Genomic DNA, 16,353 nt, shown 5'->3' on the forward strand with positions numbered 1-16,353 from the left:
TCTTGTCCACACAGCCAGGAGCAAAAAGCCACTGGCCCAGGGAGTGGTAAAAACCAAAATGCTCCTTCTTATGAGCCTCTCAGTGCCCACGACCTTGCACATGCTCCTCTCGGAGGAGTGCACCCTCCCCCTTTCCACATCTCTCTTCTCTGACTGGACGTCGCTACTCCTGTCTTGTAATTACGGTGAGGCTGACATGCAGAGGTCACCTCGCCTCTCCCAAACCAAATTAGCCAACAGGGCAGGTTAAGAAGCAATTACGGTAGCCCATAGGAAATCACAATGGACTGCAACTAACACAGAAAAAACAATTACCATAATCAATACACTTTAAGCACATCGAAATGAATATTTCCACATGTCAAAATGGTTCCAGATTCACAAAGCAACCAAACTAAACAGAAAACACATTTAGTTTTCATAATGACTCTGCATGCGTCTTTGCCTCATGCCGGACCCTCGCCTCTTTTCTTGCCATTCTGTGAGATTTTGCTTTGAAAAAAAAAAAAAAAGAAAAAGATTTTAAAAATTTTAATTTTTTTCACCTGGTCCTATGGCCGCACTTGGCTTCTTCATCTGATTTCGGTTTGTTTGTTTCTCGTCTTTCCTCCCCTGCTCCTGCTGCTGCTTTCACCTCCTGTAATTTATCTTGGCCCTTCCTTCTCCTCCATTGAGTTTACACTTCACATTAATTCAGCCTGTCTTTGATTCTGCACACTTACGGGGCTTATTCTCTTCACATTTGCAGCTTCTCTCCTCATAGTCTTCCTTTCACTTCAAATAATTTAGTGCTGCTCTTTTAAAATTTATACCCTCCTTAACGATATCCATATTAATGCCTTCTCTTTTTCTCCACGTCCTTTTTTTTTTCTTACCCCGAGTGTGCTTTCTTAGACACAACATAAAACAAAAGTCTTTCATAATTTTGATTGTTATAACTTCTGTCACATAATAATGCGTCTGATCTTCTCTGGTGACTAAACCATTTTTCTTTTGCTGAGTTCCTCGTTGCGTCTACGTGTACTTGGGATCCACCCAACCCTTTGGCAGAATTAGTGTCTAGATGAATAATCGTGGCCTACATATATCTGCTCGCAGAGATTTGTTCTCTTGGTGTGGTTTTTTTCCTACTTCTTTGGCTGTTTGTGAGTTTTCCGTGCTGTTGCCTTTAACCAGCCCAGCTGGGACAGGAGTTCGGTGCTGTTTTTTCTTTCATAAAAGATTAATTCGCCATCACTGGTAGTGTTAGATATGCGGTGATGACTCTCTAATGTAGCAATTCCTCATGGAAGACCTACGATGTGCAGGGCCTGGTGCTGGGTACTGGCAGATAGACAAGGTTTTACCGTCCAGGGAGTTAAGGCTTCCAGGAAGCAAGAGAACACGGAATGAAGCTGTACCTCCTTCTGGCTGGGCCCCCTGCAGTTTTCCTACCTCAGTGAATGGCAACACCATCAATCTGGGAGCACAGTCCGAAACCTGGGGTCAGCCCTGATACCTCCTTCTCATTCACATCCAGTCATTATGAGGTCTTATCCATTGTACCCCCTAACATCGTGAAAGTTTGTCTACTCCCTTTGTCTTCAAACAGACTAGTAAAAGAACCTTTTAATAGACCCCCCCCAAGCTGCTTTTGTCCCCCAATTTATTCTCTGCGTTTTAATCACTCCTCTTTTAAAAGTATACATGGAGTTATTTCATTCTGTCCTTAAAATGCACCAATAGCCTCCCATTGCTTTCAGGAGGGTGACTGGATTGTCTGTTGACATCTCAGGGCCCTTCTCTCCCTTCTATTTCTCGATTTTCAGGGGCCAGCAGCCTGAAAGCTACATTTCTCAGGGTGCCTTCCAGGGGACTCTGGGTCAGTGTTGAGAGCTGGAAGGTGAAAGAGGAAGAGGAGAAATGATTGCTTTGGCAGTTGTGGGTGGGTATGCAGACATCAGCAGACAGCTGACATGAGGTTTGGCCAGCGTTCTCCAGGATCTCAAAAAAATGTGGGACAGACTGGCCTCACAGACAAAGGATATAATTCAAGAACTAGATGTCTCCAGTGCAGTTTGAGGAACTGACCATCTCAGTTGTCCTCAATGGCAGTAGTCAGATCCTCGGAGTTACGGTGACTCAGCTCTTCCCTGGAATTACCAAGCAGGACATTTCCAACCGATCGTCTTACTCTCTGTACTGTTTTGGGTTCTGCTTACTCACAGTTCCAGGAGGCCTCTGTTTCCTCACTGTCCCATCACCTCAGCTTTTGCTTTCACTATCTTCTTACCCTAATCCCATATTGCCCTGTTCAAATTCTGGAGGAAGAGCAAGTCATTAACCAGGTGATCACTCTCGTCTCTATTTGAGTAGGTTAGTGGTACCTCTCTCAAATTTCACTTCTTTATCTGTGAAATGGGGAGAATCCCGCTCTGCTGTGTGACAGAGCTGCTGTTGTGGAGAGAATCTGAATAGGCAATGTGTGTGCAGCAGCTAGTATGGTGCCAGGCAAATAATGCTCACCACACGTTAATTCCTTCCTCCCCTTTCTCTCATGCCCAAGCGCAGTGCCTTTTTCTGAATTCATGGCATTACAGGTACTAACAAATATTTGCTGTATATTAATAAAAATTATGTGTGTATGTGTAGAGAGGGAGAGAAAGAGAGAAATATTCACTTAACATATAGCCAGCTATTTGAAATTACTCAGAAATATAATGCAGATGCAAAATAAAAATTATGAACCCTTGCTACTTTTGAGTATTTTGCCTCTCTTCAAATATCTGCTACTTTATTATACTTAAGACTAGAGGCCCGGTGCATGAAAATTCATGCACCTGAGGGGGGTCCCTCAGCCTGGCCTGCCCCCTCTCACAGTCCAGGAGCCCTCAGGGGTGGGAGGTGACCTGGCGATCAGGGGAAGGTGATGCCCCATCACACCTCTGCTGCTGCCACTGCCGGCAGCGCAAGCCTTGGCTGGCCCTGGTTACTTGAGCCTCGGGCAGCCCTGGGCAGCTGGGCAGCCGCCATCCGAGGCTTTCCTGCGCCTCGGGCCAGCCCGAGGGGTACTGGGGTACTCCGGGAGGGCAGGCCACGCAGAGCGGCTGGGACCCACCTGAAGGGGCGGCTCGGCCTTGCCACACGCCTGCCACCCCAGCAGGGCTGAGGGGACTGGGTGCCACCATCTTGTGGCTGTGGCACCGCCATTTTTGAGGGTGTGGCAGTCAATTAACATATTCCCTCCTTATTGGTTGTGGGCACTGCCATCTTTGAGGCGGGGCAGTCAATTAGCATATTCCCTCCTTATTGGCTGTGGGCGCCGCCATCTTTGAGGATGGGGCAGTCAATTTGCATATTCCCTCCTTATTGACTGTGGGTGCCACCATCTTTGCAACAGCGTGAGGGGCAATTAGCATATTCCCTCTTTATTAGATAGGATGGTCACACTTAAGATGGTCTCAGCTCTCCATCAATAGATTCCTTTCTGCCAACACAATTACATCAGCCTGCCATACATTCATCCGAAAGGCTCCTCTTCCATTCCCTATGCAGACCAGGGAGTAGGCACCACGCATTCTGATGCTGATTTTGACAAAAGCAAACACTAACTCTATGCTTGCCCTGCATGAGAATTTTAGGAAGAGGGCACATATGGAAGATTTGCTGGTAGGAGACAATACAAATGTTTTATCTATCTATCTACCTATCTACCTACCTATCTACCTTTGTTTTTGGTATCTGTCTACATTTATAATTTAAATATTCACACACATTCTGGCTATGACTTTCTTTTTCAAAATCCAGCAATATCTGAACCAAAACTAAACAAAATCCAACCAAAAATAGTCCAAGTGCTTGAGCTCTGTTACAGAGAAAACAATGGTACAGGCTAAAAATTAGACCTGGGTTTGAGTCCTGCCTCTGCTATTCATTACCAAGCAATTAGGAAGAAATTATATATTATATATTTATCGACATGTAAATATCTCTATATATAAAAGGCTAAGTGACCATCCGGCCAGCCAGTAGGTCTGATGCACACTGACCACTAGGGGGCAGATGCTCAACGCAGGGGCTGCTAAGCTGTGGTGACTTGGCAGCGGCGGTTCTTAGGTGATGCACCCAAAACCAGAGAGGAGGGAGCCCGATTCTGGGGCACGTCACCTGAGAACCACCCTCTTGCAATCCAGGACCCCTCAGGGGATGTTGGAGAGCCGGTTTCGGCCTGATCCCTGCACTCCAGGCCAAGGGACCCCACCTGCCAGAGGGACCCCGCTCACTCTGCAGATGACCTTCAAGTCGCGGCGCCACCCCAGGTGTGGCTGGTGGGGGAGGGACCATGGGAGGTTGGCCTGTCTCACCCAGTCCCACCCTGCCGGCCACCTTCTAATTAATTTCCTTTCAATGTGCACGAATCGGTGCACTGGGACACTAGTAATATAAAAAATGAAATATGTAAATAGAAATATATAATATATGACATCTGTATTTACAATATATAAAAACTAGAGGCCCGGTGCATGAAATTCATGCACGGGTAGGTTCCCTAGGCCTGGCCAGCAATTAGGACCTATCGGGGCCTTCTGGCTGCCAGCTGGGGCCTTCTTTCCCTGGCTGCCAGCTGCCAGCTGGGGCCTTCCTTCGTTTCACGCTGCCCCCTGGTGGTCAGTGCATGTCATAGCAAGCGATTGAACTCCTGGTCTCCCAGTCAAACTCCGGGGGGACACTTTGCACATTAGCCTTTAATATATATAGATATTTTTTATATATTTATATACTTATATGTAAAAACATATACAGATTTGAGGATCTTAAGGAGCTGTTTTTGCCAATTTCAGCCTTTTCAAATGTTGCTCTTGTACTCCTAAACTGTTTGCATTGACTATGTACTACAGGATTCAATTCATACAGAATTTGTTTAATAACCTCTGAGCTATGTCCCATTAACCCACCTTGTAAATGAGAAAAACTGTAGTGTTTTCTCATTCTGCCCTTTGCATTTTGGGCAATTGATAAAAATAGATCCAGCATCACTTCAGCATACATGATCTTGGATTGTTCTGGTTGCTCACTGGTGATCCTGTCTCCTGACATGACTGCTGGAAGGAAGGTCAGCACTGGCCTCGGGAGACCAGAATCATGCGTTGAGCCTCCACTGTCCTCTGACTGGCTGAATGGCTTTGGGAAAATTGTTGAACCTCATTGGGCCACATGTAAAGCAAGGGAATTGAAGAAGGGGTTGTCTAAAGTTCTTTCCCAAGCTGTGGGCCATGGTATCGCAAGGAGGGCAATCCTTCCTGGTAAACTTTACTCCTTTTCACAGCTTTGAACTCAGAGGACTTTCCCATTACAGCTCTTGGACTATTAAGGAAACCCACCATGCTCATGTGCTCCCATATCCTGGTGCAAAGAAATCTCAGCCCATTGCTCTAGAAACAAGTAGCCCTTGAAAATTAAATTAGATATAAGACTGTCATCATCAAAAACATACCCATCATTGATCATAATTGAGCTCCCAGTCACTGCACTGCCTGGCCCATATTTCATGTTAATCTTTTAATAATCCTGTGCAGGGTGATCATTATTCCTATTTTACAGATAAGAAATGAAGGTTTTTTACAAGTAGAAACAAGTAGCCCTTACAAATGAAATTATCGGATCTTTATTAGCCTCTCACTTGCTATTCCTGGGGAAAAGTATCCTAGACTTCCAAAAGTCACTTATAATAAATAATAAATGCTACCAGAAGCCCAGCACTCAAGTCAATACAACAAAGGCACATAATACACACACACACACACACACACACACACACACACACACACACATACTAGAGGCCCAGTGCATGAAATTCGTGCACGGGTAGGGTTCCTAGGCCTGGCCGGCAATCAGGGCCGATCGGGGTCTTCCGGCTGCTGGCAAGGGCCTTCCTTCATTCTGCGCCACCCCCTGGTGGTCAGCACATGTCATAGCGAGTGACTGAACTCCTGGTCAAACTCCCAAGGGGACACTTTGCATATTAGCCTTTTATATATATAGATGTGTGTGTAATATATATATATATATATATAAAAATCAGAATTAAATAGCCTGCATGTAATACTGGACATTCCTTATCTATAAAGCTAAGCAGCTGCTCTCTGGCTATTTCCATCATAACTGCGCAAGGCACACATACTGTCATCTCCATGCTATTACCACACTTAAAGGCAAAGGAGTCTAGTTCTCCTAGGGAAGATACTAAATTATGGAACATCCATCCATAATTTAGTATCTGTTACTGGAGAATAGATGAAAACTAATTCACATGTCTGATCCTTTCTATGTCCTTTTCCCCCGTGAACCAAATATATCTGGAATAGGATAAAACACCCTCTTACGCATGCGTATGTGTAAGATCGGGGTGAACTCCGCTCCTTACTTGTACAGCAGGACGTCGGCTGCCTGGAGCACCGGGTACGTGAGCAGGCCCACGGTTCCATCGTGCTTCTGCTTGGCACTCTTTGCCTGTGGGGGTGAAAAGAGGAGGGAAAGAAATCTGACATGAACCTAATTATACTGTAAACTAAGAAATCTTTAAAGCAAGCAAAGGGCAATCTAAAGGTGCCTGCAATGACATTACATCTCAGTTCCTTCTAGCAACTCTAGCCATCTTCTGGTGGCTTGTCTTCATGCCCCAGCTTAGGCAGGAACAAGGCGAGTCCACTCCACCACTGCCACTATTTCCCATCCATTTTATTAAAGTAAGGGCATAAGAGTTTTCAAGGTCCAAATCAGATAATTCCTGATTTCACAGGCAAGGGCAGAAAATGTCATGAAATTAAATGCCTATAAACTAACATGAGTTAACATCAAATGCCTATTGTTTATCCGGGGAAACCTCCCCAAAAGTCTCACACTGTGCTGTTAACAAAACTGGACTGTTTCCTTAAAATTACATTTAAGTCTGGCTGGTATTGCTCAGTGGTTGAGTGTCGACCTATGAACCAGGAGGTCACAGTTAGATTCCCAGTCAGGTCACATGCCTGGGTTGCAGGCTCAATCCCCAGTAGGGGGCATGCAGGAGGCAGCCAATCAATGATTCTCTCTCATAATTGATGTTTCTATTTCCCTCTCCCTTTCTCTTTAAAATCAATTTTAAAATATCGCATTTAAGGAAGCAACTACAAAGGAAATCATGGCATTTAAAAAATAAAATGAAGAGAAATTTTAATCTCCCAGTCCTAATTACCTGTATTGATCTTTAGGTGCTACAGCAGTGAGAGTAAAGTAATTCCAATGAACAGGACAAATTACATAGACCAGACTATTTCCTTAATGGGGAAGCTGATGGAAACACCAGAGGTGACATCAGAAATATTTAATAACTGGTGAGCAATGGGTGCCAGCTATAAATTACTAGTGTGTACCCACTGAGTATGAGCCCTAGTGATACCAGCTCCCTCCTGCGGTTAAATAGTGCTGATGGGTAACTTGGTTCTCTGAGCAGGGCTACTTATTAGCAGGGAATACTGTGATGTCGTTCACTGGTAATTGCATATCATTACATGTAAAATGACAAATAGGTATTTTGGTGTGTAGATAAATCTCATTTGATTAGTTAATAATAACCACTTCTCAGAGGTCCTATTATTTCTGAACAAATTGAACAACTAAATGCATGGACTAGCATGATCCCAAGGACCAAGCTCAACAAGGCCCACCACTTGGGCTTCCCCCACCCACGTGCAGACACACTCCTTGAGTCAGGATCTGAAAGGCAAAAGCTTCTCACTCATAATTCAGTTACCAACTTAACTGTTCTGGTTACTACCAGGAGTTTCTTGTTTATAGCAACTAATGCTATATAGGCCACTCAAAGGAAATTTGAAAGTTTGAACTTCAGTATATCTCCTTCTTACAAAGTCCATGATAAACGCCAGTTGGCAATGATCACTGGGTAAAGATAATGAAAGTTTAATTTGGAAATGAGCAAATGGGAAAAGAACTCAGTTGTTTAAAATTGCCACTGCATTAGATTTATAGTCTTTTAATATTAGAATATTGAACCTTGAAATTACAAAGAAAAGGGAAAGAGAGCACTAATATTTTATTGCGTGTCTATTATCAACCCCAGATGCCTTACATCTGTATTATCTCATTAATCCTCCAAATAACCCTGACCTCAGCAGCCCTGAGCCCACCTTTTTACCCTATGGTCCCACCCCTCACTGCACCAATCAAAACCAAGGTAGGAGCTCTTAGATCCGGCCACAGCACTGGAACCTTTCCTCTTTGTCTTTCACACTTTCTATCTATCTATCTATCTACCTACCTACTTACCTATCTATCTATTATTAATTTTAGAGAGGAAGGGAGAGGGAGTGATGAGAATCATTGATCAGCTGTTTCCTGCATGCCCCCTACTGGAGACTGAGTCTGCAACCAGGGCATGTGCCCTGAACCAGGAATTGAACCATGACCTCCTGGTTCATAGGTTGGCGCTCAACCACTGAGCCACGCTGGTGGGCTCTTTCACACTTGCTGATTACTTGTTTAATTGCCTTTTCTCGAACAAACTACAAGCCTCATGAAAGGGGCTGTTTCCACCTGCCTTGTTGACTGCTGTGGCTCTAGCACCTAGCGTGGCAGGAGACTTGCAGGAGCATCACAAATATTTGTTCATGAAGAGATGACCACCGAAGGCAGTAACAGGCTAGGTGAAGGCTGGCACTTGAAATCCATGTTTTCCCCACAAACCAGGAATTGCAGGCTCGTGGGAAGGCTTCTCCAGGATATCAACCGAGCATTCACTAGTGATGTGTTCCCAGGAGGCCCTTAGACACTACTGTAAAGCAGGGACATTTCCCATGAAATTAGTATTCAGTTCTTATAAAGAGGATTTCAGCATTCCATTGAGTGCTAGAGGACTTATATCAACTGGGAAAAGCCTGGCCTAAAACCAAAGCATTACACAATTTTGTTGGTAACTCTTGTCAGGTAATGATGCTGCAGCATTTTTCAACATCTTCTCTAAGCACCGTCACTTTTAAGCTCTGTCTGCTTATCTCTGCAGCGGATGCAGAGGCTGCTGAACCATCTTGCTGGAGAGCAGCTTGAAACTGGAATTAGCCTTGACAGAGTCAGTGGCTATCTGCCCTTGGGTTATCCAATTGCAAAAATAAATGGAAGTAAAGTACTATGAATTATCCAATTTACCTTTCTTAGTTGAACTTCTAAGAAAAAGTACAGCCTTAGTTTATCTGTGGGTTTGAACTGCTGCCTGGACTCAACTTGTTTAAATGTTAAATAAAATAGGCTGTCTCTTCCACCCACAACAGAAACATTCTTGCCTCACTGCCAGGTAATTCCAGTGCTGACGGGATAACTTCAGAATCCCGTAATCCAGAAATTTTGATTGTTAAGTACAATGTGGTAGCTTCAAGGTCATTACCAAGTCTATCCAAAGGGCCCTCTGATTCAGCCATACACAGATCAAATCAAGTACATTGGATATTTTGATCCAGTTTTTAAGTTGGAAGGAATCTTAGGGAATCCTTTTCATTTCCATTTAATACCCTGAAGCACAGAGTTTAAACATAGCTTTTCTAGTCACTAGTGAGTAGCAGACCAGGAAGGCAGTCAACTTTGGGATTCCCAGAGCCAACCACAGAAATAAGCGGGGGGGCGGGGGGTGGGGTGGGGCAGGGTGGGGGATAGTTGTAATGTGGACCTTGAACTCCTTTCTGTTTGTTAATCAGATTACTGGCATTTACCTTCCACTGGTGTAAATGTTGTAATCGGGGTAGTCTGACCATACAGGTAAGGATCCAACTTAATTGTGTGTGTTCAGCCACCTAAAGAAATAAAATAGAACATTAACAAAGGTGGTCAGTACTTTCTTACATACATGACAAAACTAAACAAACGGCAGGTATCACCTTAAATGGCTGAAAATACCCCAAATCAAGGTAATTTTAAAAAAGGACAGGTGAAGGGGACTTGCACAAAATTTTAGGTGAAGGAGAAATCTTTAAAACCAAACAATATGATTGCTAGTATAGTGTTTAAATCCTCTTTACAACATCCCTAGAAAGACTGTTTTGAGGGGATTTCATTAAGTCCTGAGACATCTGTTCCATCTTTAAAAAGCCAAGGTTATTAAGACACACACACAGGTTCAAGTCCAGTCGAAATAAATTCTAAATATATGAAAGCATCCTGGCTGGTGTGGCTCAGTGGGTTGAGCATCATCCCATGCACCAAAAGGTCACCAGTTCCATTCCCTATCAGGGCACATGCACAGGTTGTGGGCTTGATCCCCAGTAGGGGGCATGCAGGAGGCAGCTGATCCATGTTTCTTGCATCGATGATTCTCTGTCTCTCTTTCCCTCTCCCTTCCTATCTCTAAAATTAATAAAAATATATTTTTTAAAAAATAAAATAAATATATGAAAGCAGCTATGATACCTTACATGTAAATGGTAGAAAAAGGTACTGGACTTAAAGATCAATACTTTAGACCTAGAATAATTTGAAATTTCGGAATCACTTTATCATTCCAAACTATAGTTTTTAGTTGTCCCTCCTCTTCCTCTTCCTTCTTTTTTTTTCTTTTTGTAAAAGAAGAGGTCTAGCCCTGGTCAGGTGGCTCAGTTGGTAGGAGTGTCGTTCTATGCACATAAAGGTTGCAGGTTTGATCTCTGGTTGGGGTGTGTACAGGGGGCAACCAATCAACGTTTCTCACATCAATGGTTTTCTCTCTCCCTCTCTATATAAAAATCAATGAAAGCATGTCCTTAGGTGAGGATTAAAAAAAAAAAAAGAAGCGATCTAGTCAATAAGAAAATACAACATTTTCCCAATTCTTTTGTTGTTGCAACCAAATTTAATCAAGTAACCAAACCTGGGATGATTCTTGGGCCCAGGCCAGGTTCTAACTGATGACCTGGAATTTCAGGCCCATGCATCTTGTTTCTGGACCCCGGGGATTCCGAGCCCTTCATCCATTGTGGCTTTATTTGTGTCCATATGATTTCCTTCAAAAGCAGAGACCGTTGCCAACTCTGAAAAGTGGCCCCAAATGTGTTCTTTGTGGGTTTTGCAAAAGGAACATGAAGGAATGGGGCTGAATCAGCCCAGGCCTATTTTACTAGCAAGGAATCACCATCTGGCGTAAGCTAGTTTCTCATTTTTCCCCTCAAGTCATGGAGAGGGAAGAGTTGTTTTTCACGTATTTGACAAGGAATCGCTTTTCAAGTTTTGCAAGTTGCTGGGCCGAATCTGTCATCTTTCTTCCAAGAGCCATTCAGGCTTCACGGAGGCAGCCACTTTGACAGCACTGTCCCTGCAAATTGCTAACTGCTGCCGTAAACAAACAGCGAGCAGGCAGAAACAGTGACGCTGGAGGAAGCAAGAGGATTCTGGTTGCTTTTAATCACCAAGCAAAACACATTCCCATTAGAAGTAATACAACAAGAGCTGATTTTTGGCATGAAGAAGTTGGAGAGGGTTTCTGTTTCTTCTTTACTGAATTGGGGAAAGAAATGACAACACAGACAATAACAATGGGCGTGTGGAAAGAGACAAGATGACCCCTCTCCTTCAATCCGGGCTCATGTGCTCAGCTTTGGCGATACGCAAAAAGCTAGCATCAGGTCTCCATGAAGTCAAGTATTTCCCTTGGAGTAGCTTTTTATTTGGACATATGGAATGAGACGTTCATATTCTGCAGAGATCTCCCTGGCGTTTCCAACTAAGGGGGCAGAAAAGTAATCCCAATTATTCTTAGACATAAAAATGTAGGTAAAAAAGTCAAAGAATTAATTTTCCCAATTTATTATTGCTAATTATATAAGAAGGGTAGTACTCCTCAGGATTTGGTTCTTTTCATTTACTTATATTCAAGACAACTGCTTGGAAAGGTTTAGATTTGTATCTGGAGAAAAGTGAAAATGGTAATTAAATATAGTCTGTTTTGAGTTATGTTGTGAAACCACAAAATAATAATATGATCTGTTTTAGCCACAGAAAAACAAAAGCATGGACCAATAAGGTGGCCATCCACAAACAAGCCAGCACTGACTGAAGTTCTGATCCCTAATCGTAACAGTAAAGACACATGCATTCGTCAGTTACAGCAGTTCTGCCTGTTTTGTTTGCTGCTGTAAAACAAGAGTCTGACACATTGCAGGTGCTCAGTAAATACTGGAATGTATGAGCAACATAAAAGGCTGCAGAAAGAATGGTGAGGACCAAAAAGAATCCATTAGAGTTAACAACAGACTTGGTAATCCAGGCAAAAGCAGTTGCAAGGGAGTGACTGGATGGAAGCTAAAGTACAGAGAGGTGGGTTGAAGTGTGAGTAGGTGGCAGGATCTGAAGACAGATGCAGAAGGAGTATGGCGGAGTGGTTAAGAGCTCTCTCTTTGGAGTGAGGCCACCAGGATCATAATGCAAGTTCTGCCACTAATTAGCTGGGGACCCTGTGTAAGAGACTTAACCTCTCTGTGCCTCAGTTTTGTCATTTAGAAACGGAGGTTAATGATAATATCCACCTGCCAGGGCTTAGAGCTGTGTATCTAGCACACACAACCAGGAAAATGAATTTGACACAATCCATCCATCCTATTTAGATTACACCAGTTTTACACGCACTCATTGTGTGGGTATATTTAGTTCTATGCAATTTTACCACGTGTCTAAGATATGTTTTTCTTTTTAAAAATGTTTTTATTGATTTTATAGAGAGAGGAAAGGAGAGGAAGAGAGAGAAACACTGATGAGAGAGAATCATTGACTAGCTGCCTCCTGCACACCCCCTACTGGGGATCGAGCCCTCAACCCAGCATGTGCCCTGACTGGGAATCGAACTGATGACCTCTCCGTGCATAGGACAACGCTCAACCAACTGAGCCACACTGGTCAGGCTGAAACATTTTTTAAAGGAAGGATAGAGATGGCAATAACTAGTAGGGTTTAGAGAATAAAATTTTGTTTTGTTTTTTAACTAAGGACAGACCTACTTTTCAGAACATCTTCCACAGAAACAGGAGGGGAAATAAATATAAGATGAGGTTATATCTTGTGGGATAGAATCAGAGAGCAGAAAGTTAGAGGACTTCACATCTAATGGGCTCTATTATCTCTGAAAATAGAAGACAGGGTGATTAGAAACAAATGGGATAAGAAATATACTCAACGGAATTGCTGGGTTTGATAGGAAAGAACAAAAGATCTTCTGGAATAGAGTTATATAAGGCTTGATGTTTTGGGGATGTTTTTGTGAATTAAAAAGGGCAATCATTTGTAAAATACACTCTTTGGGAAACATTGGTATTCTTCAAGATAGACTAAAGTGTTCTGCCTAAATAACAGGTTTTTTAAATTTTTTGCAGAAAAATTAAATCAGTTGCATCTTTAATTTTCTTTGGCCAATAAAGATTTTTTTAAAATATATTTTATTGATTTTTTACAGAGAGGAAGGGAGAGAGATAGAGAGTCAGAAACATCGATGAGAGAGAAACATCGATCAGCCGCCTCCTGCACACCTCCTACTGGGGATGTGCCCGCAACCCAGGTACATGCCCTTGACCGGAATCGAACCTGGGACCTTCCAGTCCGCAGTCTGATGCTCTATCCACTGAGCCAAACCGGTTTCGGCCCAATAAAGATTTTTTTAACAGGATCCAAAAAGTACTAAGCACAAAGCAAAAATCTGGGTAAATTAATGCACATTAAAATTGACAACTTTTCTTTATCCAACACCACCATTTAAAGGGGGAAAAAGGCAAGTTACAGAGTAGGAGGTGATATTTGCAAGCCTATATAGAATATATTGGTGTACAGAATACGTAAAAAACTCTTACAAATTCATAAGAGAAAAGCAGACAACCCTATGAAAACTGGCCAAATGCATTACATGCAAATTAAAGTGGTATCACTGTGATAGCACTACACACACATCAGAATGATTAAAGGGAAAAGGCTGAATAATACCTACTATGGCAAGGATATTAAGTAAGTAGAACTCTTATACACTGCTGTGGGATGTAAACTGGAAGCACGTCAACTTTAAAAACTGTGTCCACTAACACTCAACATTTATATAACATATGAGCAAGGCAGTCCATTTCTAGGTATATATCTAACAGGAATGTTCTCAAAAATATATGTACAAGAATAAAATGTGACAGCCCCAACTGTAAGCCATCCAAATGTCCACCTATGTAGAATGGATAACTTGTGGTATATTCATACAATGGAATGTTACCGCAATGAGAATGAACAATTGCATTCAACAACACAAGTCAATCTCAGAAACACAGTGTTGAGTGAAAGAAGCCATACACCATACAGTATGTGCTAAATAATTTAAATGCTGTTAATTTCAAAAATATGTTATCTTGGGAGAGGGATAGTTAGCGGCTAGAAAGGAACAGGAAGAGCATTCTGGGTATGAGTCGCATGGTTGTGTTCAGTTTGTGACAATAGGTAAGAAGCTAGTAAATCCAACTACATTGGGCCTTGAATAAAATAAATGAAAACCTTGTTGTTGTTTAAAACAAGGTGGAGGGACTTCTGGAATAGCCGAGTAACCCCTGAAAATCTGCTCCTTCACAAAAGCAATGAGAACACTAGCAAAAATTGTCCAAGTCAACTTTTTCTGAACTCTGGAAATTAACCCACAGTAGCAATAATCTGAAGAGTATTTCTTTAACAAAAACATCTGCATCTCAGTAAAATCAGAGAGCTATTTTAACTCACTCTATTCCAGTGGTTCTCAACCTTCCTAATGCCGCGACCCTTTAATACAGTTCCTCATGTTGTGGTGACCCCCAATTTCATTGTTACAAATTGAACATAATTAAAGCATAGTGATTAATCACAAAAACAACATGTAATTATATATGTGTTTTCCGATGGTCTTAGGCGACCCCATGAAAGGGTCGTTCGACCCCCAAAGGGGTCGCGACCCACAGGTTGAGAACCGCTGCTCTATTCCCATCCACCTCTCTCCAGGTCAGTGGTAGCCATGGAAACCAGCAGCCTAGCTGTCACGGGAAGGGGATGACTGGGTTTGGAGTGCCTCATAGAGGCCCATCTCCAGAGAACTGTCACTACTGGACCTGTCTGACAGCTCCTTGGAAAAGCCCCATGTGCAGGGTTTGCTGTTATTTCACCTGACTTAGAGCTCACTCTGTTGGAAAAAACCCTATCCCTAGGACATTTTTCAGAAATAATCAGCAGCAAAGACTTAATATTGCAGCTGCCGAGGTGCTAATACCAGCCGGGGAAAACAAGAGGCTGGTCAAACAACTTAAAGAGAAAAGCTGCAAAATCATATGCCCACTGAGTGCTTTGAAAAGACCTAACATATTCCCGGACATCTAGAAAGCCACATGCATGTGCAGGGCTATGCACATATCCAGCAAAGACCTGAGAAACCCCTACTCGCTCACCTCTGTCTCACTTTAAGGTCCTGTGTAAGCCCCTCAGCCAAGGACTGAAAGTATAGGATCAAGGCATTTGGAAATTTCTGTTCAATCAGTACTTGAGCACAAGCTAACCCAGCGGAGACTATGGTGGCCAAAGATGCCAATGAAAACAGACTATAGAACGACTGCAAAAAATCACTAAACAAACCATAAAAATGAACCATAGGTGTGGGGTGATTTCATTAGTGAATTCTAACAGTTAAAAAATTAATACCAATTCTTCACTAATCTCTTCCAGAAAATGAAAAAGGAGGGCACACTTCCTACTCATTCTAAGTGGCCAGTATTACCTTGATACCAAAGCAGGCAAGGACATCACAACAAAAGAAAACTACAGATCAATGCCCCTTGTGAGTATAGATGCAAAAATCCTCACCAAAATACTAACAGATGAATCCAGCAACATATATAAAAAATGATACAATCTGAGCAAGTAGGATTTATTCCACAAATGCATGCTTGGTTTAATATCCAAAAATCAATCAATAATACCACAATAATCTAGACAAAGTAGTACTGGTATAAGGCTAGACTACATAGATCAATGGAATATAATTTAAAGTCCAGAAATAAATCTATACATCTATGGTCAACTGATTTTCAACAAGGGTGCCAAGACAATTCACTGGCGGAAGGATGCCAGAGCTGCCAGTGTGTTTGATGAGACTCCCCTTCTCCTTAAACCCATTCCAACCAGGTTTTCACCTCTACCACTCTATGACCACTCATCACTGTCGGCAATGGAGATGGCATCAAGTTGTCATCAACTTGACATGTTTAGCAGCATTTGACACAACTGATGACTTCTTCCACTATGATTCATTTTCTTGACTTGGCTCCCAGACACTGCATTCTGGTTCTTCTCATTATCTCAATAGTTTCTCTTCTCAGTCTC

The 16,353-nt window shown here is 42.6% G+C and overlaps 1 protein-coding gene across 1 annotated transcript in view; it reads right to left on the minus strand.

Moving 5' to 3' along the window:
- WARS2 (tryptophanyl tRNA synthetase 2, mitochondrial) overlaps nucleotides 1-16,353 on the minus strand; it is a 65,438-nt gene that overhangs the window by 11,103 nt on the left and 37,982 nt on the right. The window contains exons 3-4 of the mRNA XM_006097466.3: nucleotides 9,738-9,818; nucleotides 6,404-6,489 (exon numbers count right to left, since the gene is read on the minus strand). Of these exons, the coding sequence (XP_006097528.1) occupies nucleotides 6,404-6,489; nucleotides 9,738-9,818 (167 nt within the window). The remainder of the gene's footprint in view (nucleotides 1-6,403; nucleotides 6,490-9,737; nucleotides 9,819-16,353) is intronic.

Source organism: Myotis lucifugus, unplaced genomic scaffold (genome assembly GCF_000147115.1).
Source record: "Myotis lucifugus unplaced genomic scaffold, Myoluc2.0 scaffold_203, whole genome shotgun sequence".
NCBI classification, from domain to species: Eukaryota; Metazoa; Chordata; class Mammalia; order Chiroptera; family Vespertilionidae; genus Myotis; species Myotis lucifugus.